Genomic DNA, 23,286 nt, shown 5'->3' with positions numbered 1-23,286 from the left:
TATAATCTGGTGAAAAGTGTCCTCTGAATTCTAAACAGCTATTTGAAAAGAGACAAACACACTCTTGCTGAGAATGTTTTTCTCAAAGGACATTATTTATGTAGGACCTAGGCAAAACAACCTTTTGTATTCCTTTCTGTTGGCTGAGCAGGAGCAGTCAAGAACCAATGAGTATTCCCACAGCTTTCTGAAAGCCTTAGGCTAGCATCTTTGATGAAGTAAATAAAAGGCAAACTTGCTGACTTTTGCTCCATAAGGAACAACGGGCATGGAAGCTCATGATTTCGGAACTGATAGAGGACAGCTTTATTTTTTGAGCTGTTAAAATGGTGCCCCAAATCTATGAAACACAGGTAAATAAAAGGCAAACGAAAAGCAACAATCCAGTTAATTGTAATTTAGTACAGACTGAACATTTTTAAATTTCTGTGCTGACTTCATAAGAATTTTACAATTAGAACAAAATGATAGAAGATAATTATTTTTGAAACATAATCTAAATTATATCAACCTATTTACGGGTCCATTTTTGTTGCTAGCAAGATTTCTAAGAAATTACTCCGATGCTGGAGTGAATTTTCCTAACACTGAATAAAATATGTTCAACGCATGCAAAAAAAAAAATAAACCCAAGCCAAAAAGATCATTTCAGAAGCAGCTAAGCTATTCTGTTACATCCAACTGTAAACTCAGCTGAAATTTTGAGAATAATATGAATAAGTTTATACCCACCTGTGATATAATACTCCTTAAAACTCTACTACTATCAATAACTCTTTGCTGTCATGTGGCTTAATTTTGTCATATTCAGCTACATTGAGAATTATCTCCTACACTCTGATGTGGCTACTGAAGTTTGTGGAACTGCTTGTATAGTAAGGCATACTATAAGCAAGAACAGCAGGACTGGGAAGATAGTTTCTGCGCATAACATTAACGACACCTAATAAGCTCCCGTGGTTTCTCTGTAGGTAAGCAGTGTCACCCAGACCTAAAAGAGCATAAGAAAAAGACAAAAGACAATCCTACCTGAATGGAAAAGCTAATTTTGTACTGTTTTTGCCCTACCATCTACAGTGTAGCACATACAATATAGACACATTAATGTCTTTCTGTCTGTGTGCATTTAATGACCAGAAGGATGGTAGCTCCCTACCTAGGTTAGTATCTGATTGTTGCTAAATGTTGAAAGGATATTAAATAAAAACAGTGATGAACCAAATCTCAAAGATCATCTTTTCCTTCTGTCATCTCTTTCCACAACATTTTACTCTCAAGATCCTAGCAAGTGGCATGCTTTGATTTTACCTTAATTAGCATAGCAGTTTGCTAATTTTGTTTTTCCCTTTCTATAGGATGTTGATCAAGTTGGGCACTGGAAAGGCTGACTGGCTATATAAATTACTGCCACCATCTCCAAATGCTCAATTTTGAATAGCAAGATCAATGTCCACAGCTGGGAAACGTGCAGCCCAGAAACTCAACACTGAGCCTTTGTGATCTAATTTAAACTTCATAACTCTGCAAAAAGATAATTACTTTATGCTTAGAGTGAGCAATGCTTTTTACACTGATAGAGCCCTCATTGCTTCATAACTAATCCTTTAGAAAAGGTATCCAAACAATGCAGCTACTTTTTTTCTTTTTAAAAAAATATCAATATGGGGCAGAGTATGTTGTACTTACAGTGGTTTACATATATGCCTTCGGAATCCTGAAAGACTGAGTACTTCTACCAAATGATAGGTAGTTACAGTACAAGAGGTTTAAGACTGTATCTTTCCTGAAAGGGGATTTTTTTTTTTTTAATCAGGAAAAGAATGTGATTTGATGCAATTTATCCTTAAGGGCACAGAATCTCCTGCACAGCAAGAAGAATTTTAGGGCTTCTGGACTATATGTGGCACTAGCAATGTGGTATCTGCAATGATCTGTGCACTACAGCAAGCAGCTCTGGTTAAGTTGAGCTGAAACCCTATTCAGAGAAACTGAAATTCTTTCATCCATATGGCCAAATCCAAATCACCAGATAAATCAAGAAAGAGAAACCAGAACAGCTTGAGTACACATTTGTTTGGCCTGTTTTTACCTTGAGTTCATCTGCATCATAGAAGTCTATGCGCACAGCAGGGACCATCCAGGTTTGGAAGAGGGTTGCCAGAATCTGTTTCGCAATAGCATCTGCGATGAGGTGGAAGTGAAGAGGGTTTCGCCTGATGTCAAAAGGGAGACATACACACTGGTTAAAACATTTGTAGTTTAAATTATAAATCAAAAACATTAGAATTTACAAACTTTACCCCATCTACTTTTGCATACATAATATGGAACAGCAAGAATCGCAAAGCACTGCTCCATAACTGGGGCTCCTAGACATTATCACAGTAAAAATCAACAGTAAACGAATTAACAATACTCATAGTAGAAATACAGAACCAGTTCCTCACCCGATATAAATAAATGTAGTTCTATTGATTCCAACAGAGCATGCTTATGCACGTCAGCACAGGATCTGGCCATAAAGTCCAATTTGATTCTTTACAGCCTATAAAGACAATCCCCCTTAAGGGACCTGACCTGACAATATGATGGCATTTAGTTTTCTGAGTCACCCTGGTTATTTCTCTCTCTGATGAGAATATTTGCCCTTGGGAAAGGAGGAAGAGGAGAGGTTAAAAAAATAATCACCAAAAAATGAGGTGATATTCTAGGACCATTGAGCTTACACACACCAGTGATTCAGAGCAGACGTTGGGTATAGCCAGCCATCCTAGGAGAACCAAGCTGGCTGTTCCAAATCAATGCCTTCTAGCTACTGAAACTATAAAGGGGCTCAGTAAATAGATTGACTGGGAATTGCAAATCTCCTCTTGTCTCTACCCTTAAGGGGAAGGAAGTGTTGGAAGAAACCAAGCTCAAAGAAAATATTTTGCTTTAAAATGTGTCAGATTTGGGTTCAGACAAATATTGATTTGAGTTGAGCTAAATCAAATATATCAAGCCAGGATGAGTGATAAGACAAAGCTAACCTGAGTCAAAGGTATGATAAAGCTTACATAATTCCTTTTTTACTGCAATAGGAGCTCTGACATTACAAATGCCATGGTTAAATCACCTCTCCTTGCTTCCCTCTTTGGGCGAGAAAAAGCAACAGCTTGGTCTTTATTCAACTTCTGCGGTAGGAGTATGGAGACCTGTCAGTGGAATTTAGTAATGATTTGTAGTGAGAGGGGGTATTGCATATTTATCCAAAGGCTAGCAACTTCAGTCAGCAGAGAGGGATGGGAGTGTGTGAAAGTCAGTAAGAAGACAGATGGTCCATTTAGCCTTTAGCATCAGCTCAACCTTCTTTCAATCCCCAGGGAAACATAATGGAGTCTCATTTATGTGGAATTTATAAAGGTAAATGGGTGTACTTGTCAACTGATATTTTTCATCCACAACAGAGGAACATTTAATTTCAGATGCTGGGTAAGATGGAAGGTAGCTGATGCTACTAAATTGTGCCACACAAACAAGAACAAGGGAAACTCATGTGAGTTTAGGCCAATGCGTTTCCATTATACTTTGATTTGGTTTCACTGAAAATGTCAAAAGTGTTTCCTCTTCCGTGATCCACATCCTAGAAAAAGATTTCTCTCCCTACACATTGTTTTTATTTTGACGGTGTTCAACGAGAGAACCTAAATATTAGTGTCTAGGGAAGAAAGGAAACAAATATCGTAACATATGCATTCAAGAATGTATAAAATAAACAGAATATAATAAAATAGTTTGTCCCAGCAAAAATAAAAGATCATTATGGTGACATTAGGCCAGTCTTCCAATGCCAGAAAGACAAGCTTTCTGCAACTGGAATCTAATGCAGCACCACTGAAGTCATTCCCTTGACTTCAGTAGGGGAGTGAATTGGGTCACACGCTCAAGGAAAAGGTATACAAAGTGCAGTTAAGAAGCCTATCAAAGAATGGAAAATCAGGGTAGTGGAATAAGTTCAGGGCTTCATTTAATCTTATTCATTTATATGAAATGAATGAAACCATGGCAGTACTCCAAGGAGAACAGAGAGGGTTTTTAATCTCTAGCATGCCCTGGCCTGGGGAGGGGAGAGGGAATGCTAGAAAATAAATGAATAGCTACTAGAATCCCAATACAAAACCAAAGGGACCAAAGCAATTATGTCTGCTTCATCCGACCAGCATGAGAAAAGAGAAGACACCATGACTTATCTAGATTTCCTAGCAAGAGAGACTAGGCACCTTGCCAGGAGAAAGAGAGTAGCAGAGATTAGAAAAAACATTTCACTGGCAGAGAAAAGGCCAAGGGGAAACAAAGTACAGCATCAGTGAATCTGAGGACCAGCAAGGGAAAAGCTCAAGGTGAGTGGCCATAAGTATAAGAATTCTATAGGTTCTTCTACCCAACAAAATTTGAGGTTGATTTCACTTCTGAAGTTATATTTTGCTTGGCAAAGCAAGAGCAACAGGAAGATGTTCCCACCTTTTCGAGTCATTAATTCACCTCATTCAAATTATGGTGGAGAAAGAGTAAAACCGAGAAAAACAAATTAGTTTCCTCTCTTTTCAAACCAGGAAAAAATTAATTTGTATATAAAGAAATTCAGATGTCTACAAGCATTTCATACTTCTTTTAATGACTCAACACATTTGAAACTTAAATGGAAATATGGACATTTTCTTTAGTTTAGCTCCTGCTGGGTAAAAGAAGAAAGACATAGCTGTATTCTTAAAATCACTTTCAAGATGTTAAATCATGGCAAAGATTCCTTTAAAGGGAAGGGATGTGTTAGATGCAAAACAGAAGTTTAACAATTATGAATGTATGTCACCAGCACAGCTTCCAGTGAGCTGCTCAGATACAGCCAACCTGTGCAACCTGCCATGGCATACCTTCTGTGAAGTGGTTTTAACTATGTAATCAGACATTGAACAAAACCCAAAATACTTTATTGCAATGCTGAAATCCCACAAAAGCCTTTACCGTTTATCTGACCTTCCTTTGTTGCTGGTTAAAAATAAATGGGTATAAACCAGCCATGAATAAATTAGCCTATAACAACAAAGCGGTGATGCTGAAACAGCCTTCCAATAGAATCAGTAGGGACAAAAAATATTTAGCTACTTAATAAAACAGAACTCACTTGCTTTATGAAAGGTTTCATACAATGTGGTCGCCTACAATAGCAGGGGATGGAATGAAGTGATGCAGGAAGTCACTTCTGGCCTTTTGTTCCTCAAACGATGAAGGATAAAGCTTTCTGGGGGTAGAAACAAGCACTCAGACCTGTCTCAAGTTAGGTGGCTTACTTTAAGCCACATAAACCTGAGTCAGGTTCCACCATGTGCAAACATTTGTGCAGACAGCTGGAGGCAAGTGATTCCAGGTGGAAGAGGGGAGCTGGCTGGTCTGGGGGGGGCAGGGGTGCTGCCTAGTCCTGGGGTGTACCAGTCAGGCTAGCCTCCTGTCTGGCTGTGCCTATTTGTTACAGGCTTTATAGTGGTCTAAGGCCCTGTCTTAACAGTCAATCAAATCATATACCTGACTATTTTTTGCACACAGTTTAAACACTGCTTAGAGTAGATTCCATAGAGAAGGAGCCTCTAACATTTGAGCAGATCAAAAGTGTAGTAAGGGATTATTTTTTCTGGAATGGGAAAATTGAACACCAGGAGTTCTTAAAATTTATTTTTACAGAATGGATGCCTAAAAATAGGCTCCTAAACCCATGGCTTGATTTTTAAAATTCTTGATTGCCTATCTACTTCAGTGGACCTTAAGGGGTTGAGCAAGTCTGGAAACCAGAGAATTCATTCAGGTTGCTAAATATAGACTTAAGGTTAATTTTAAGCACCTGTGTTAGAAAATTTTGGCCCAAAACTTTCTTTATTTGGCTTTTGAGGAAAGGGATTTAAAAATACACCCTCCCCCCGATTTGATAGCATAAACAATATCTAAGAAGCATATCTATCCTGTGGAAAAAAATCACTTTCCTCAAAAGCCAGATGAGGTTTTGGTTCATTTTCTTTGAAGTAGCCACTGTCACAGAGTTAAATATAAAGATGTGTAATAGAAAAAAAGAAATGGGCAGACAAGTTTCACTCCTGTCCTTTTTTTCTGTACTAATAGGTAGCTCAATTGTTAGCAATTCTAAAACAGCTGCTTGGTTGCATGATCCTCTCTCCCTCCACACCTGAAAAAAATGTATTTTCTAAAAGTACATAAAGGTCAGTAGCCCAGGGGATTTAATTCCAAAAGCTATACTTTATTAAGAGAAACACAACAAGGTAATACTTTTTATAGCTATAACAAATGGATACAAAAACTTCAAAAAGAAATTATAACAGACAGCTTGGGAAAAATCTGTTTCAGTGACCATATGACAAACCATCTCTCACATGGAGAGAACTTCAATGGAAAAATCATTAAAGATTTTTCTTAACCCTACACGTATAGTATTGATTAAAAACTACCTGCTCCCCAAACTTTTGGAGAGATCATAAAGTGGAACGAACCACCCCCTCTCATATATTCTTGTTTTGTGCTGACATAAAAGAACTTTGGAAATTAAGTGAGGTGTGTACAGATAACCTATTTCACTGAAGGGGAGGAAAAAACCCTGTTTTCTCCCTTAATTCTATATTATTATGGATGAAAGCAAAGCAAAAGAAGATGAACTATTACAGATATATCTAATGGAACAAACAGGTACCATATTCGATTTTCTGAAGAAAGAAACTCCAATTAAAATAGATTGACAAGTTTAAGGAAATTAAACAATGACAGAGGTCTTGAACTCCTAAATTAAATCCTTTACAGCAAAATGGTCTCCCTGGGATATAGACATGACTTGATACAACATTTAATTACCATCCAGTATTGACTTGTGTCTTCTATTCAGAAATTAGATGTTACTTACATTATACAATTGATCTTGGTTTATGTCCATTCCGTTTGGGTTAAGAATGTTCAATTACTGCAAACAGTTGTGCCTATGCTCAGTTTTAAGCTTGTTAATCGTGTTATTAAAGTTATTGGAGAGACTTAAAAAGTTTATTACTAGATGTTTGCAGGATTGAGGCCTACATTTGCTCATTCAGGCAACAATGCGTTTGGTACCCTTTTAGATAAAGAACATACAACTTGTGAAAGATCTAGAGAAGAAATACTTAAAAGTACTCTAGGTAAAGCAAACCTATGGGGGCGGGAGGTGGAACTTAGCAACATAGAGTAGTAACATATGAATTTCTTTACAGTATTTGTAAGAAATTCCATAACATAATAATGTTAGACATATTGGGGGGAAAAAAATTTAAAAGCCTAAGTAAATCTGAAGCCTAACTCCCATTTCCAAGTGACTTGGGCCAAAAAAGAGATGCATAACTTGTCTTGAAAGTCAACTGAATCCAGGATCCCTTATGTCATGTTTGAAAATGGAATTTAGGTACTTTCAAAAAAATTTCCCACCGACTTAGCCAACCCATCAGACACTTGTAATAACTTAGTGTTTATTCTTTTGCCTTGGTAAAACTATGTTTAAAGTTTTACTTAGGTCACAAATGAAATTAGTTTTGTAGTTTCAACCTGGCCCTCTCTGGAAACTCATCAGCTGCTTGTACATGCCACGGGGGTTTAATTCAGTTTAGTTCTCCCTAAACTGAAAAAGTGGGTTTTTAAAAACACCGCTTCAATTTAGGAAGAACTAAACCAAACTAAACCCCCATCCTTAATTGTCTCTTCAGTTCGGAGGGCGGGGGGGGGGGGGGGGACGACACACACCCCATGCACTGTTGCACTTTGTTAGGTAGTAAACTAAAACATCTCAGAGGTGTTTTATCTTTCTATGTACCAAAGTCATTTAAAGTGGAATATGTCACCGAGCATGCAAACAGCAACACCATTAAAGCAGAATACGCCGCTGAACGTGCAAACAGCAATGCCATTAGTGGTGAAAAGAGCATTTAAGCCACTTTAAAGGCCAATTTTGTGGCATGTACAAAGGCCCGTCTACATCACAACGCTTTTATAAAAACTGGAATAACTAAGGATTCAGATGTCCATGACTGGAGAGCAGGAATGTTACAAGCCAGAATGAAAGACTGACTCTAAAAGCTTCCCCCACGCAGCACTGTCAATGCATATTTATCAGTCTGAAAACTGCTATTTCAGTTCTGGTGAGTCTCCCTCGAGAACAGACTGTCAATTATGTCAAACTGTGTTAAAAGCTGTTGCAATTGTGTGACAGGAGCATATGCTTTCTAAGACAAAACCAGGACCAAAAACTCATTTTCATATGGGAATGAAGTAGTGTTGAACCACTGGTGTTCCAGTAAGGAAGACTCTAACCTCACTAAACCATACATCTCCTTTTTCTCCTCCTCATAGTCTTCTTCCTACTCCCTGGAGCCTGTATACAAAAACAGTTTCCCAAATGGCTTGGACAAGTTGCTTTGTCTCTGTTTCATGATCTCCATGGTATAACTGGAATCACAGTCTCAGTGTTTGTAGCTGTGACCTGTGAAGAGCTAAAATCCTCCGTATACCGGATTTTCTCCACATTCACAAATGGGGAAAAGTGATAGAACGCTCCATCTTTAGAAACTCCTGTAGCCTTCATTCCTAATGACCCAGCATTCCTGACATCTTTTGTTTTTCTCTACTGCACTCCAGCACAAAGGTAGGGGTATAATAAATATGTAAATGCAAAGGAGGGAAGGTGATTAAACTGACATGATGTTCTTTTCTCAGAAATTTGCCACAGACTGTATAGGACAGTCTAGGGACCTCTTTTGTATAAAAATACAGTGACACTCCAGCTGAAGCACCCTTTAATTGCTAAATCACAATGAAATGGCAATAAAAGCATGGTGACATCTGCATGACTACCAGATAAATTCACTGCAATCAGTGCTGTTACAAATGAACCCTGAATGAAGCCTAGCAGAAGAGTAGACAATGAGTGTGTTTGTTTGGAAGAAGCCAATCACTCAAACAGCAAGATGTGTTTGAGGGGTGATAGGGAAGGACTGAGGTGCATTGGCAAGACTGTCTCAGAGGAAGTTACTCAGTGTCTGTCTGTGTTATAACAGGTCCATTTTCTTGCAATCTATTATTTCAGTTACACAGCACAATTTTTCCATTTTTCTTTGTTGCTGGCAGTGTTAAATCCTCCACCTGTTAGATCAGGTCTGGTTGAACATTTATGATCAGAAGCATCTAAAGAAAAGACTTTGACAATATGCTTGGAGGCATGTACATTTTACTCTTTTTAAATATATATTTGAGAGTGAATTTAGAGATCATAAAAGCGAGGCATTAATAACATCAATTGACAGCCAGATATAGAGCAAGAAAGATTCTCCCCTACCATACATACACAGATCCCTCTATGCAACTCATCTCTGACCTGTATCACCCCTGGCTATTCAAGTTCCCCAACAAGATACTGCCAACCATGCTAAATATTGTAGTGCACATATGGGGATTAGGAAGAGGCACCTCCAAGTCAATTTTCACTTGTGACCCTTCAGTAAGACTTTAAAGCAACAGCTAACACGAAATGTACTTGCTTTCTAAACCAATCAGCTGTTTCCACCTGACTCCTCATAATGAACCAGTGAGACCTGAACCAAGGTTTTTATCCAGTTAAACAGCTCTTACTAAGGAACAAGGAGCCTTTTTTTCTATCTTCCTAACCTTTAAAATGCATGCCATTTTTTCCAGATGGCATCATTTTCACAAAGAACACAATTCAAGAACCTCAGTTTAAGTTCAAATCAATTTTCAGCTAAAAATATCTGATAAAATTTCTTTTTTTACTTTCTCCTTACTAGGGTTACCATATTTCCAGTTTAAAAAAAGAGGACACTTGTCAGGGGGAGAGGGCAGTGATATGCCCGTGCCGTGTCCTGGCCCTCACTCCCAAATCACAACCAACAGCCCTACTGCTGTCCCTCACTCTTGACCCAGGATACCCTGCCCCCCAGACCAGGCTAGTGTCCTTCAGTCCCCAACCCCTGGCTTTCCAAGCCCCCCACCCTCTCCCCACCCCATAGACTTACCTGCATGCAGCTGTCAGGGCTGCTCCCACCACCCTGCCTGGCTGCAAGCCAGCCATGTGCATGTGCAGAGCATGTGATGCCCCTTGCCTCCAATTGCCCTCCCCAGCCCCAAGCAGCTCCTTGCTAGGACAAGCTGCAAAGTGCCAGGAAAAACTTCCGATGATGAGCAGAGCAAAATCCCAGACATCTGTTGATATTAAAAAAAACCCTCCCCCCTCCCCCCCCCCAAAAAAAACAACCAAAAAACACATCCAGATGGAGATGGGGGGGACCCAAAAAGTGGACATGTCCAGGAAAATCCAGAGGTATGGTAACCATACCTACCTCTATCCCCCTGAAAAAAGTGATACAAGGAGGAAGTGTTGCTAAGACACTGGTCTCGAGTCAGTGGGTGTTTACAGTGCCAGATCCCCTCTTGCTTTTTCAGGAAGATAGGAAAGAATTATGCAGCCATTTCTTCCCTTCCCCCGCACACTGTTTTTCCCCCCCCATATTAGAATATTTGGCTTCTAGTTATTCTGCAAGGCTGATTCAGATTTGTCTCGATTTGCGTTTCGATATAATGAGATGTTATACTGCATTGAAAGTAGGGAGAGGATTGATTTAAGTAAGGCTTAATAAATGTGTTAACTAAACCTAACTTAGGCTTGACCAAGCAAAGCAAAACCTTGAGAGAGGCTGTATTGGTAGCCTTAAAGGACAATCGCACCCTACAGGGAAATGAATTCCAGGAAGCTCAGAAATGCCCATATTGATATTTTTTTTTCTTTAAAGAATGTAAATACACTTCCCAAACTATTCATGGTGAGAAGTCTCTACAATGTTGTCCCTCATTAAAGCTAAGAAAAAAAGAACTTGTTTTCTTTAAGTAAAATGAAAGGGAACACACTTCTTTAGGCAGTAAGGTGCCTATTGGTTGTAGAGCAGCAGGAACCATGAATGAAGTAATGTGGAGCCTTCAAAAATGGAGAAAAAGGCTAAGAGATGAAGGGATAAAAGTAGTTGATCTCTGGGAAGAAACAATCACTTCAACATAAATATTTGATATCTCCAAAAAAGTCTTTAAAAAGAAAATCCTAGGCAGAAAAGCTCATGATCAATACAATAAAAACTCAGTTTACGTTAAATATTTTAAAGTTTTAATAAAGAACAGATAGATTTTTTTAACATTAATATCTTTTTAAATTTTAAAAGTATATCTTAAAACTTGATCGAGGCTCTTTTTATTGCTGTTCTTTCTGACACGTTCCTTTACTGTGCTCATCTTGGTAGAAGAGTTCTATGAACTGACTGCTTCTGTCAAATCCTTCAAAGATGATTTATTAATAAGGAAAGTTTCTATTTCATGCCGTGAATATAAGTACATAAGAAGTGCCATATTGGGTCTGATCAATGACCCACCTAGGCCTGTATCCTGTCTCTGACAGTGGCAGAAGTGGAGTGAACGGGGTATATCATGGGTGATTTATCCCTGTCATGCCTTCTGTAGTATCAACTATCATTGCTTTAGGGATGCCAGAGAATACACCCCTAATAATCTCTAGTTTCCCTCTGAAACTCTAGAAATAGTATTTATCAAGGCCTTGTCTAAGCACAGAGTCATGCAGTGTGTTAGAATTTAAGAGTCTCCTGTGTTGTGAAGTCTACAGAACAACCCCTGCACCAAAAATCAGGGTTGTTCAAAATTGATTAAAAAACCCCTCTAAGTATATTAAAATCTCTTAAAACATTTAAATGAGAAATAGAAATGCTGAATCTAGCTTTTTATCCAAAATTTTAATTGCAGTCCATGTACTTTTTTATATAAAGAATAATGGAAAACATTTAATTTTTCAGCACTGGTTTTACTAATATGGCACAGTAGGCACATCTACATGAGATGCTTTACTGCACAGTAGAGCTGATTACTGTGCAGTAAGCATCCATATCTACACGTGCAGACACTTACTGCACAGTAACTGGCTCCAGTCATGAATAAATTTGCTACAAGCTAATGCAAGTAGCAAGTTTACTCAAGATTAACAACAGTAGTGCATGTGTAGATACTTGACTGGGAGCAAACTTGCTCCTGGTCAGCCGGGCAGCACAAGGTGGTAGATTGCCCCTGCCCGGGCACTGGAGTCTAGGCAGGGACAATGTCCCCATGCCCTGGCAGCAGGGCTCCCCAGTCTCAGGGAGATTGTTCCCAGCCGTAGCTCTGCAATCCTGTAGTGGGGGCTGGGAATAGGCTCCCAGCCCCTACCATGCAATTGTGGAGTGGGGGCTAGGAACTGTCCCCAGTCAGGGGCAGCTCCCAGGCCCATGCCCCGTTCAGGTGATCAAGGTGTGGGGCTTGGAAAGAGCTGCAGGAGGGGCTGGGACCTGCCTCTCCCCTGCAGCTCTTTCCAAGTCCCCTGACCCTGATCGGGAAGCTGGGGCCAGGAGCTCCTTGCTGCCAGGGCAGGGGGACACTATCCTCACCTAGGCTCCAGTGGCAAAGCAATCTCCCAGTCCCCACAAAGAGATAGCTATTTCCTGGCCCCGTGCTCCCTGCCCATCCCTGGTCTACTCTAGAGTAAACCCACCCCAGAGCAAATGCATATGTAGACGTGCCCAGGAAGTCATTGCCATGTTAAGGGCTTGTCCAGGGAGGTGGAGAAGAGGGTTCAAAAGAATATGCTATTGGCCAAAGAGGCTGGCAGTCATCACAGGCTTTGAGAGACCATCTCCGACTCCAGGCAACCCTGATGTATCATCAGGATCCTCTACTGTGCCTACTTGGATGGTCTCATTCTGCTACAGTTTCCTCTAACCGGAAAGTTGCAACAAATTTTGGAAACTTGATACTAAAGTAACATACTCCAGCTTTTACTCTATAGTAAATTTACTATAGTGAGCAGCAAACACACAGTCAGCTTTCCCAAGCTTGCTGTCTGCAATATGACTTATTTTGTTATAGTGCCTAGCCACCAGATGGTGGAGGAGCCAGTGTTTATTGAGCAAACTGCTACTTTGGCATAAAATTGACTTGCGGTATGGACACATGACATATTCTGTATAGCAAATCCCTGCATAGTAAAGTTACTAAACATTTTTCATGTGGTAACTTTATCCTTGATTTCAGTGATTTCCTACATAGCACGGTTGAGTATGGAGTATCCTAATCCAATTTTACTATGTGGTAAAGGCAATTTACTAGGTAGTAAATGTCTCACATGTCTGCCCTCTCAGGTAAGTAGGAACTTCAGTTCCAGTCGCTTTCACTTAGGCATAGATTAAAATGTTCCCAGGCTAATTGGAAATTATCAGTGTAATTCACCAACTACAGTCAATCCTGCTGTTCTATAAATCACTTGCAAATGTAAAACATGCTTTGGTAAGCGTACTTAATGTATCCAAAATATATGGTGAGGTCCCTTCCAGCCTGACTTTCATATGATCCCACAATAGTTAGGGCTGCTTTAATTAATAAAAATATTTTTTATTTGCAGTTTTGTGTGTTTAATTAAATTCCAGTTAGCATCTAAATGCAGCTGCTTGGCAAATCATGAGCAAGGAATTAATTATCTAGTAAATAAGCAAGATATCATTCACCATTTTCTAACATTCTAAAAATGTAAAAGTAATAAGATCAATCCACCCTGGGAAACCCCTGACTAGCATACTGGCCAATAATGTCTCTTTGAACTCCCTAGCTGTTTCTCTGTATAGCTCTGTTGTCTCTCATTTAATACTTAAGATTGTATGCCTGCAATGAACCTGATTTAAAATGAAATGATATCTGCACTTTATCCCAGCCATGCACTTGGTCCAATAAAAGATATCACCCACCAAAATCCTTGCTTCTCACATAATTTCTGGACCATCATGGATAAAACATCACTCTCACACTACCATAACATCCCCACAGCTTTTTGCATCTGTTTAATTAAGTTGGTCTAAAAAAAGTCATACCTCATGTTAATCCAGTTCAGCTCTGCATGTTGAAACATCCCAAGTTTCTTCTAGTATATGCCTTAGCTACTGTGGCCATATTTCAAGCTAGATTCCAATACTCTACTCACACTTAGTACTCCACAAATATTGTCTTGTTGGTCCTGATTTTATTACCTTGTCCCCTGTACAGTCATTTTAACCCATGCAAATAAATGCAGGTGAGAATAAAACACCACTGTTCTGACTGTGCAAGCTGTAGAATTATGCCCGCTGACTTCAAAAAGGACACTCCTACTGTCAGTTAATTTTCCCAACAAAGAGGAGTATGGAACTTGCATCCCTAGCAAAATGTTCTCTAAGCACACTTCATTGGTCTGTCTACCCTGACTTAGTCAGAAGGGCTGATTTCTTTCTACCCGTTTCCAACATTGTTCCTATCTAATTCTCCCACAGGTAAAAATCTCTTTGTTGTCCCTTACCAAGCTGAACAACTGACATGACGTTAGCATACACCATTGCACACCACTTCAGTTTTCTGGAAGTGCCTCTGGCCATCATAACTGGATATGCTGTCTTCCTCGCGCCTTTCAAAATTATCAGATCTCTAGATATAACTGTGTTAAATGTGTTTGGGCCAGACTGTGAAACCCTCTGGTGGAGAGTTGCAAACAATTCCACTGAAGCCAGGAGGCTTCAGAATCTGAGCCTTGGCGAACACATTACTTATGATAAAGATGTCTCCAGCAAAATCAGAGTGTAAACTGAAGGCTGGGAGAGCAGAATACCCAGCATATCTCAAATTCCTTACTACTGCTGTGCCATAAACTGCTAATAAGCCTGAGCTTAACGAACATTATTATTATTATTATGTTATTATTTTACAGCACTCAAACATGATCAGCAAGACATAGCCCTTGCTCCCATAACGAAAGATATCTAACAACTGCACCACACATCCCAGGAGCCTCCTAGATGAGTCTCACCAAGGTAGAGTTGGAGACTGTGTTTGGAATACTGTTGGGCAGACATCCTTCTTTCCTTCCAAAGGTATCCATTATTTTCTGTAGCCTGGGAAAGAGACCTGACTCTCTAAAATAAGAGTTTAAAAGAGGCAAGACCTTACTATATTAAATTCAGGTACACACCATGCAAAGGAAAGCCATTTTTACCTGTGAAATAAGACTGACTTGACGAGCGTGACAACATCCCGACTAGCGTTGTACCCAGCACAAACAATGGCAACGTGGATGGTCTGTGGGAGAAAAGAAACAAAAGAACAAAGATAAAGCCCTTTCCTTGTGCTCTATCATTCATTGAAGAGAAAACATACATGACAGTGCTATTATTTAGTGTGGCGACCGTTAGAGATTGGAGTGGGCGGTTGGCACCTGTTTGCAGCCCACTCCAGGCAGTTTGTTAAAAACATCTTAATTGAGTTATAACACCATCATCATTCCAAAGTCATTACTGTGCTGAAACTGCATCTGATATCTGAAAGGAACTGCATTTATTACTTAAGAGTACGTGTGCGCGTATACTCACATACACACAACACACACACACAACCAGTACATCTTATTTACAGCATGCAAACATGCAAAGATATTTTAAATACTACTTAAAACTTCCAATTAGAGGGTTATAAATGCATGTTGGTTAGTAGATATGTTCTCAGGGGTTTCACACCATGTAAAAACTAAATATATATTTAGCTTTTAAACAGAGAAGGAACCAGAATAGAGCAGGGTAGTGAGTAGGATAAAGGTTGTACAGCATCTTCCCACCTTCCTTTTAATCTGAAGCAGAGGTTCAGCAAGTTCTTCAAGAAAGTGTGCAATAGAGTGAAAAGAGGTGCTACTGGTTCCCATCATGCATATAATAATTGTTCGCTACTGGTAACTTACTGTACGTTCTATCGTGATGCTTAAAGCAAGCCAAGAGCAACCTTCTGCAAGTCCCATATAAGCATCAATTCATTTGGTGAAAATATGTGGGAGGTCATTCTCAGCAGTCACACACCAGTTCTGGAAGTCTCTCCCCACTACAGCCCATCAGAGCCCAAGCCCAGACACCTTCAGGAAGTGTTGCAAGACCTTTTTATTTGGACATGCTTCTAGCAGGCAAGGTTAAATTCTAGGGCAGGCAAGGTTAAATTCTAGGGCACTGGTTGGGGAATCTGTCATTTATTACATGCTGTTCTATTTTAATATTTTATCTGCTTTTATAATTTATCTTGTTTTTTCTGTGAGCAGCTTTCAGCCTTTTCGGGGGAAGGTGGCATATAAATCTAATATAATAAATAAATGAACTTGGACATTGTTATTCAGTTCCCCTCCTCTGAATGATTTCAGAACATGCCACTCATGTTGCTCTGGGAAATTAATTCTTGTAGATGTTGACTTTACCCTTCATCCTCCCCTCCCCCCCCCTTTTTTCCCTTTCGCTTAATCAATACAGAAATGAGGAAGGTCTCACCCTGCTGACCAGAACAAATCTGTGAACGATGGAACATCTGTGAACTTGCATACAAACTTAGTTGATATCCAACAGAAACTTGGTTAGCTGGTTTCTCAGGGACACAGCTCTTATTTTCAGCAGAGCCCACAAGGCTGAGAACAAATCTGGAATTAAAGGCAGGGTGTGGGCTGCCCACCATGTTAGGTATAAAACAGATAATCTCTATTATAGCAGACTTGGGGAATGATGCTGTTAAGGTCCTTGAAGCTTTAAATTCATACTGAAGTCGGTGGGAATTGGGGGTATGCAGCATTTCTTAGGATCAGACCTTTCATTATGCTTATGCCATAACCAAAGTAAAGAAGTTTGGATGCGAGACTGCCAGCAATTTAAACTATATGCATAGGCTTGGATTCCTGCACAGCACTGACTGCACTCCTCTTATTAGTCTCCTGCCTGGCTGTTTCCCAATCTTTTTCAGGCTTTATGAAGATCTAAGACCTGTGCCTTAACTTTCAACTAAATCATGCTAGCTGACTAATTTTACACACAGTTTAAACACTGTTTATCTGGTGATCATAGATCAGGTATCATCATTCTAGCCTGGTCGTATGTAGAATACTGCTTTCAAGAATGGTTCTGGCTGATCTGTCCTGGCCCTAGAAAAGGAGTTTCTACACTTTTCTAGCATGAACCTCCATACTGTCTAAACCTACCTTCCCTAATCCAGATAGTCAAAAGCTAGAAAAATATTGTTTCTGATGCCATTCATCATCTACCAGCCTCCTACATCCCCATTCAAACCAGGGCACAATAGAGATGGCACTTTTTGCTCTGGTGAATGAGTTCCTTCTGCTGATAGACAAGAGAGTACATGTGCCTCCTGCTAGACCCTGCCACAGCTTTTGATACTATTGCATCCTAGGATATTGTGGAGAGTTACTACAGGGGATTGGTTCTCCATTTCTAAAGCCTTCTCTGGCAGAGTGCAACAAGGCTCAGTCATCTCCCCGTACCTTTTAACATCTATACAAAGCCAATGGGAAAACTAGAAAGGCAGCAAAGGCAGCAGACTCTGCAGGAAATCAGCTACTCTGTATCTGTTTGAGATTAAAATATAAACTGCACCATCTCCCAGATTTCTCTGCGCCTGTCCAAATTCAGCACTTGGATGAAGAGAAACCAGCTAGAGCCAAATCCCCTGCCAATGGGGGCGATACTAGTAGGAAGCAGGAAGCACTTCAAAGATCTCACCTCCTCTGTAATATTCCACATTATCAAGGGCATTTGCTCTCTGATTACTAAATTGGTGAGCAGCTTTGGAGTCCTTTAGAATTCCTCATTGCTACGGAACGCCCATTTCCAGATGGTTACAAGACTGTATGCCATCCTATGACCCTGCTTAGTAAATTAGGTCACTGTGAACAATGCACTCACAGGTCTGCTCTCTCCCCTGGACCCCAAGTCCCATTCTAATCCTTTGCTTGTCTATTCAGAACCCTTTGTGAGACTGGCCTAGATGAGAGGTCTCTGTCTATAGCCATGAATTCCCATATCACTCTATTCCCTGGGAATAATAAATCTATTTACCAAGCTGTGATGTGTCCGTGAGTGCTAAACAGAGACCTTTCAAGAGAACTGCATTTAGATAATGGAGCTCAATCCACCAGGAGATTAAAATGACCATAGACCTACTTTCAGAATAAGATGTAATTCATTTCTTCAGCATAGGCATTTTTTGTTTTACTTACACATACAAGCAAACAAAAATCCTGTATAAATTAATCAAACTGTTTCTCCTAAACTAGGGACACACATTCAAAGATCCTGAGGGTGAATTGATTCAATCATTGCAGATTAGTCTAACCTGGCTAGGCTGAACTGGTTTGAAACTGGACAGACATTCTCTCTGGACTGAGGAAATTCAGGCACATGCCTGCAGTGGCTCAAGCTAGAAGCCGGGGGGCACTACAGCATGGAGCTGAGCTGAGGGGGAAGTGGCCAGGCCCCAGCACGACTGTCTCATTAGGGAGGTCTGCCTGTACAGGCGCAGGCTTTTCACTGCAGGCTGCTCAGGGGGCAGGAATGTTGCCAGCCCCTAGCCTTGGGTTAGTATTATGAGGCAAAGGGGGGTATGCAGTGCATGCATCTGTTGATGATACGGAGCTTTTCAATCTCCCTCCCTGCTTTGTCATGCTGTCTGCATCAAACTGACAGGTGAGCAAGCCAGCCAGGGGGGTGATAACAGTCTTTATCACCCGATTAGCAAAACAATAGTCTCTCTCCACATTACTTCAGACTTCTTAAACAGCTTACCCACTGACCTGCTGATTAGCTACAAAAGCCCTAAGCGGTCACTGTTCTGACTGCCTATCCAAGTGAAAGAGAGAGACACACACAGACACCTCTTGCCATTAACTAGCATACCACATGCTGGCTATGGTCCCTGTTGTGGCAGAGAGGAGGAAGGGATTTCTGCTTAAACAACAAGTGGAGGGTGAGGGGCAGAGAGGGGCATGGGGAAGCCAGCAGAGCCTGCTGTGCCTGCACATCTGTGCCGAGTTCTAGCCAGGAAGCAGAGGGGAAGGGCCAGCCCTGCTGTGGAGCAGAGAGCCCTGCCCAGCCCAGAGAGCATGCCGGGATGCTGAGGGACTCCAATTTAACTTAAATTTAACTTGACCAATTTAACTTAAACCAGCAAGGAGTCTGGGACAGACATTGCATAAACTGTTTTGAGCCAAATCAATAAAGTCTGATTCAACCACGTGTATCTCAAACCAGTTTCAACCATTTTCAAAGTGGTTTATATGCACTGAATATCTGTTCTGTTACAGGTTTAAACCAGTTTATGATCACTTAAACCAGATTATGTGTAATGTCTGTCCCTAGCCCTAAAGGCTGGGAAACGGATCAGAAAGATAATTATTTCTGGTTTTTAAATACATGGGAGGCATTTAGGCCACAGTTGTCAAAGGTGACCTGAAAAAGGGCACTTTATGCCCCCAAATTTGTCCAAAATCTCTCCCAATTATAAAGCTGGTCCAATAAAAGATATCACAAAAAAACCCTTAAGTCTTATCCTCATTTAATATATTTAACTTGGTTAGGAATGGGCAATTAAAAAGGGAGCAAATTCATGTTAGCACAATTTAGAAATATTTTTTTCTGTACAACACAGAACAGGCAAAATCATGCTTGAAAGCAATATTTCATCTAAACCCAGACTAGAATTATCTGGATGGGTGCTCAGTACCTGAGGCCCAGAAAGATATATATGTACAGTGCTGATGAGTAATATAATGGTATCTAAACAAACAAGTTGACTGTTTTTCACCTTCAGACAACATTTGGATTAAAAAAACCCACAAGATTAGGTTTAGCAAAACTTCTATTGGGTTTTATAGTATTATAATATTATTCTATAATTAATTTCATATTATAACAATGTTTAAATAATACTGGCCACACTTTTTGTGTATGTTCCTGTTGGTAAGGAGTTGTAAATGATTAACAAATAGTATAAGCATATTACAAACACGAATATAGTATACATTATAAACTTTCTTTTCCAAACAAGGAGTATTTAATAACTTGTGTGCTTGTACAGTTCCCAAATGCTGAAAGGCCCCTTTCTTGACTAGTCTGCCCACATTACTCTATAATATGATTATTAAGATAAATAATGATATAAATATACCTGTAGATGATGTTAGAGATGCTTATAAAAGTAACCAACTAACCAGCTTGATGCTATAATTATTAAACCATTCTAATATTATAAAAGCCTAAGTCTGTCTGTCTATCTGTCTGACAAACAGCCAATCAGAGCGCGAAAAAGCGTTCTGACAGAAGGCAGCCCACCGCCATGATGGTCAGGACACAAGGGATGGAGTGGGGGGGTGAGGTCAGGAGGGCTGGCCTTGCCCCCCACCTGCTCTGCTCCCTGCAGGTAATGCGAGGGGGGGGAGGGGGAGAGGAGCAGGCCTGGCCCAATGCAGAGGGATGGGGGGAGCGGGACCGGGCCCAACATGGGAAGGGGGGAGTGGGGGACAAGCTGGCCTACTGCAGCAGGTTGTAGGGGAAACCGCGGGCCTGGTCTGATGCTGATGTGGCCACAGCAGCAGCTGGGGGAGGGAAGGAGCGGGCCTCCTCCCTCCTTCAGGCCCGGGCCCACTCCTCCCCCCCTGCTCATTGGCCCTGAGCCTGCTCCTCCTGTCCCTGAGCAGGCCCAACACCGGGGGGTGGGGAAGAAGGTATGGGTGTGTCATGGGATTGGCGGTGATGGTGAGGCCAGGGGAGAGTGGGCCCGGGCCTGACACTGCTGGGGGGGGGGGGGAACAAGTCCGAGCCGGGGAAAAGCCAGCCCGTTGCACCAGTGTGGGGGGAGACAGCAGACCCAGCCCGGCCCAACATGGCAGCTGTGTGGGGAGGGGAGGAGCAAGCCTCCTCCCCCCGTAGGGCCTGAGCCCACTCCACCCCCACCCCCGCTATCCCATGTTGGCCCCAAGCCCGCTCTTTCCGTCCCCCTGCTGCCGCCAGGTTCCCTGAGGCCCGCTGCTCCCGCCAACCCGGTGGCCAGGCTTCCCCCCACCCTCAGGCCTGGTCCTCCCCTTCCCATACCCCCGCCACTGCAGCAGGGAGAGGGGGAGCGGGCCCAAACCCCAAACAGCAGGAGAGAAGGGGGAGCAGGCCCAGACAGGAGGGTGGGGACGGGGCTCCATCCCCACCTACTCTCCCCCCTGCCGTCATTCCTGATGGGCAATTGAATAGTCTATTAATAGTTGAATCCATCGTAACTATTCAAACACCTCCCCTTAATATAAAGGACGGTCAGGAAAACCTGAAAATTAATTCTTTTCTAATGTTGGTCTCTGGGTCTAGATAGAAAATACATTTATATCAACATAATACACATCAGTGTTGTACATTAATGCACATTACACTGAGATCTGGAGCAAACAGATGCGCAACTATCCTGGGAAAGCTGTTTGAGTAGGCAGCTATTACAGTGCTTCACCATTAGTGGCAGGGGAGCAATTGATAGGCTGTTTACCTGGAGAAAATGTCTGTCCATGGGTTCTCTCAGGATAGCCAATAGGGGTATGTGAACCAGGCCGTATTCGATTTAGATTCAGCCTGAATCAGGGACAGCGATTCGATTCGTTGATTTGGATCACTGTCCCCGATTCGATTCAGTCGATATTTGTTCCACGTACCTCAAGATACCAGGTGTGGCTCCTGAAGGCTGCGATGCTGGAGCAGATGGAATGTTTCATGGGATTGCGGGAGGGCTCCCCACGTGCTTGGTGGCGAATCTGGAAGTGGACCAGAAGTACTTCCGGTCCACTTCCTGGTCTACTGGCATGTGCGCTGGTCTGGTCCACTTCCTGGTCCATGCAGTGATCGGCCACAGAGGGGCCTTGGGGGCACCCCCAGACCCAGGAGGCACCAGTCGCCAAACCAGGGGAGTGCGGAGAGGGCCCCCTGCACACCCCTCGGCAGACGCAGAAGTGGACTGGAAGTGCTTCTGGTCCACTTCTGGGTGTGCTGCTGAGTGCGCTGGGGACGCCCCCCATGCTCCTGTGGGTTGCGCCACCTGCCCCAGCATCGCAGCATTCATGAGCCACCTGCTACTTTCAGGTATGTAGAAAAAACATTTAAAGCTGTGTCTATAACCAAATCTCTGAATCTTTCCGAATGTCTCCAAATTGATTCGGAGAGTTCTGATTCGATACAGAGAGATTAAAAAGGGCCCTCTGATTTGATTCAGATTCAGAGATTCAGCCAATGAATCAGGCCAAATCTCTGCCAAATCAAATCAGGGACCGAAGCTTCACACAGCCTTAATAGCCAACACATATACTAGTGGAATTTACATTGGAGGAGGTTTACTTACATTTCCCCCATAGTAATTCCATACCTGTCTGGGATAAATTAAGCTGTCTATCCAATCCTTTCTTACAGTAGCGTAAAGGCTGATTACACCATCATTGACGTGTGGGGAAACATTCTCTGCCTCTCAGTCTGTAATGGCAAAGAATGGAGAGATGCCTTGATGTCATTACAACCACCAGTCACAGAGCTCTGTTTATCTCCATAAACTGCTGAGCTTGCCTTTCCAGTATACCCCTCAAATCCAACACACAAATACCTTCATCTAAGATGGCTCTTAAGGGGAAGATGCATAAGGAAATTGCTGTCTCCAAAAGAAAGGTCTTTATTTGTAACTCCCACCTTTTTATCTCTCACCTGTATTGTAAGATTTCTGCTTACATTATCAACTGAACAGCTATCACAGGGCCTAACATAAAGTGGTATCTGGTCTGGATTATGTTGGCATCGTCACAAAATATTAACTATGATCAAATAAATATAATCACGTAGATCATATGCTATATCTGGGATTTAATATAAATCAAATTTAATTGCATTTTCAAATATTTCATCATCACTAAAACTGTAATTTCATGACTATGATCAACAACTGAGTCCTAGCGCTTTTAACGTCTCACAGGGCCATAAATTTGCCTCATTCTTTTGTATATATTCCCAAGATGTTTGTCCTTTCTCTATGTCTTGACACCAGCAACATAAAAAGAGAAACATAAGGAGAGTCTGTCAATGCCTCCAAACTGTGGAAAACTGTGTGTGTGTGTGTGTGTGTGTGTGTGTGTGCGCGCGCACGCACAGGTGCAGGCTCAGAAAAAAAATATTGCCCTTACAGGCAAACACAAAACTGGCATCTACAGTAATAGGATAAATGATGAGCCCTCCTGGCAAATCTGATAATAAGGAAGTTAAAATTAAACTTCCATTGCTCTCACTGAATCACTAT

The 23,286-nt window shown here is 41.4% G+C and overlaps 1 protein-coding gene across 2 annotated transcripts in view; it reads right to left on the bottom strand.

The window, feature by feature from the left end:
* Positions 1–23,286, bottom strand: part of LARGE1 (LARGE xylosyl- and glucuronyltransferase 1) — a 424,798-nt gene that overhangs the window by 181,688 nt on the left and 219,824 nt on the right. For both annotated transcript variants that reach the window (XM_059726428.1, XM_014608235.3), the window contains exons 4-5: positions 15,164–15,246; positions 2,090–2,213 (exon numbers count right to left, since the gene is read on the bottom strand). In XM_059726428.1, the coding sequence (XP_059582411.1) occupies positions 2,090–2,213; positions 15,164–15,246 (207 nt within the window). The remainder of the gene's footprint in view (positions 1–2,089; positions 2,214–15,163; positions 15,247–23,286) is intronic.

The sequence above is a fragment of the Alligator mississippiensis genome, chromosome 4, assembly GCF_030867095.1.
Source record: "Alligator mississippiensis isolate rAllMis1 chromosome 4, rAllMis1, whole genome shotgun sequence".
NCBI lineage: Eukaryota > Metazoa > Chordata > Crocodylia > Alligatoridae > Alligator > Alligator mississippiensis.
The sequence above is the reverse complement of the archived record's forward strand: the minus strand, read 5'-3'. Positions and strand labels throughout refer to the sequence as shown.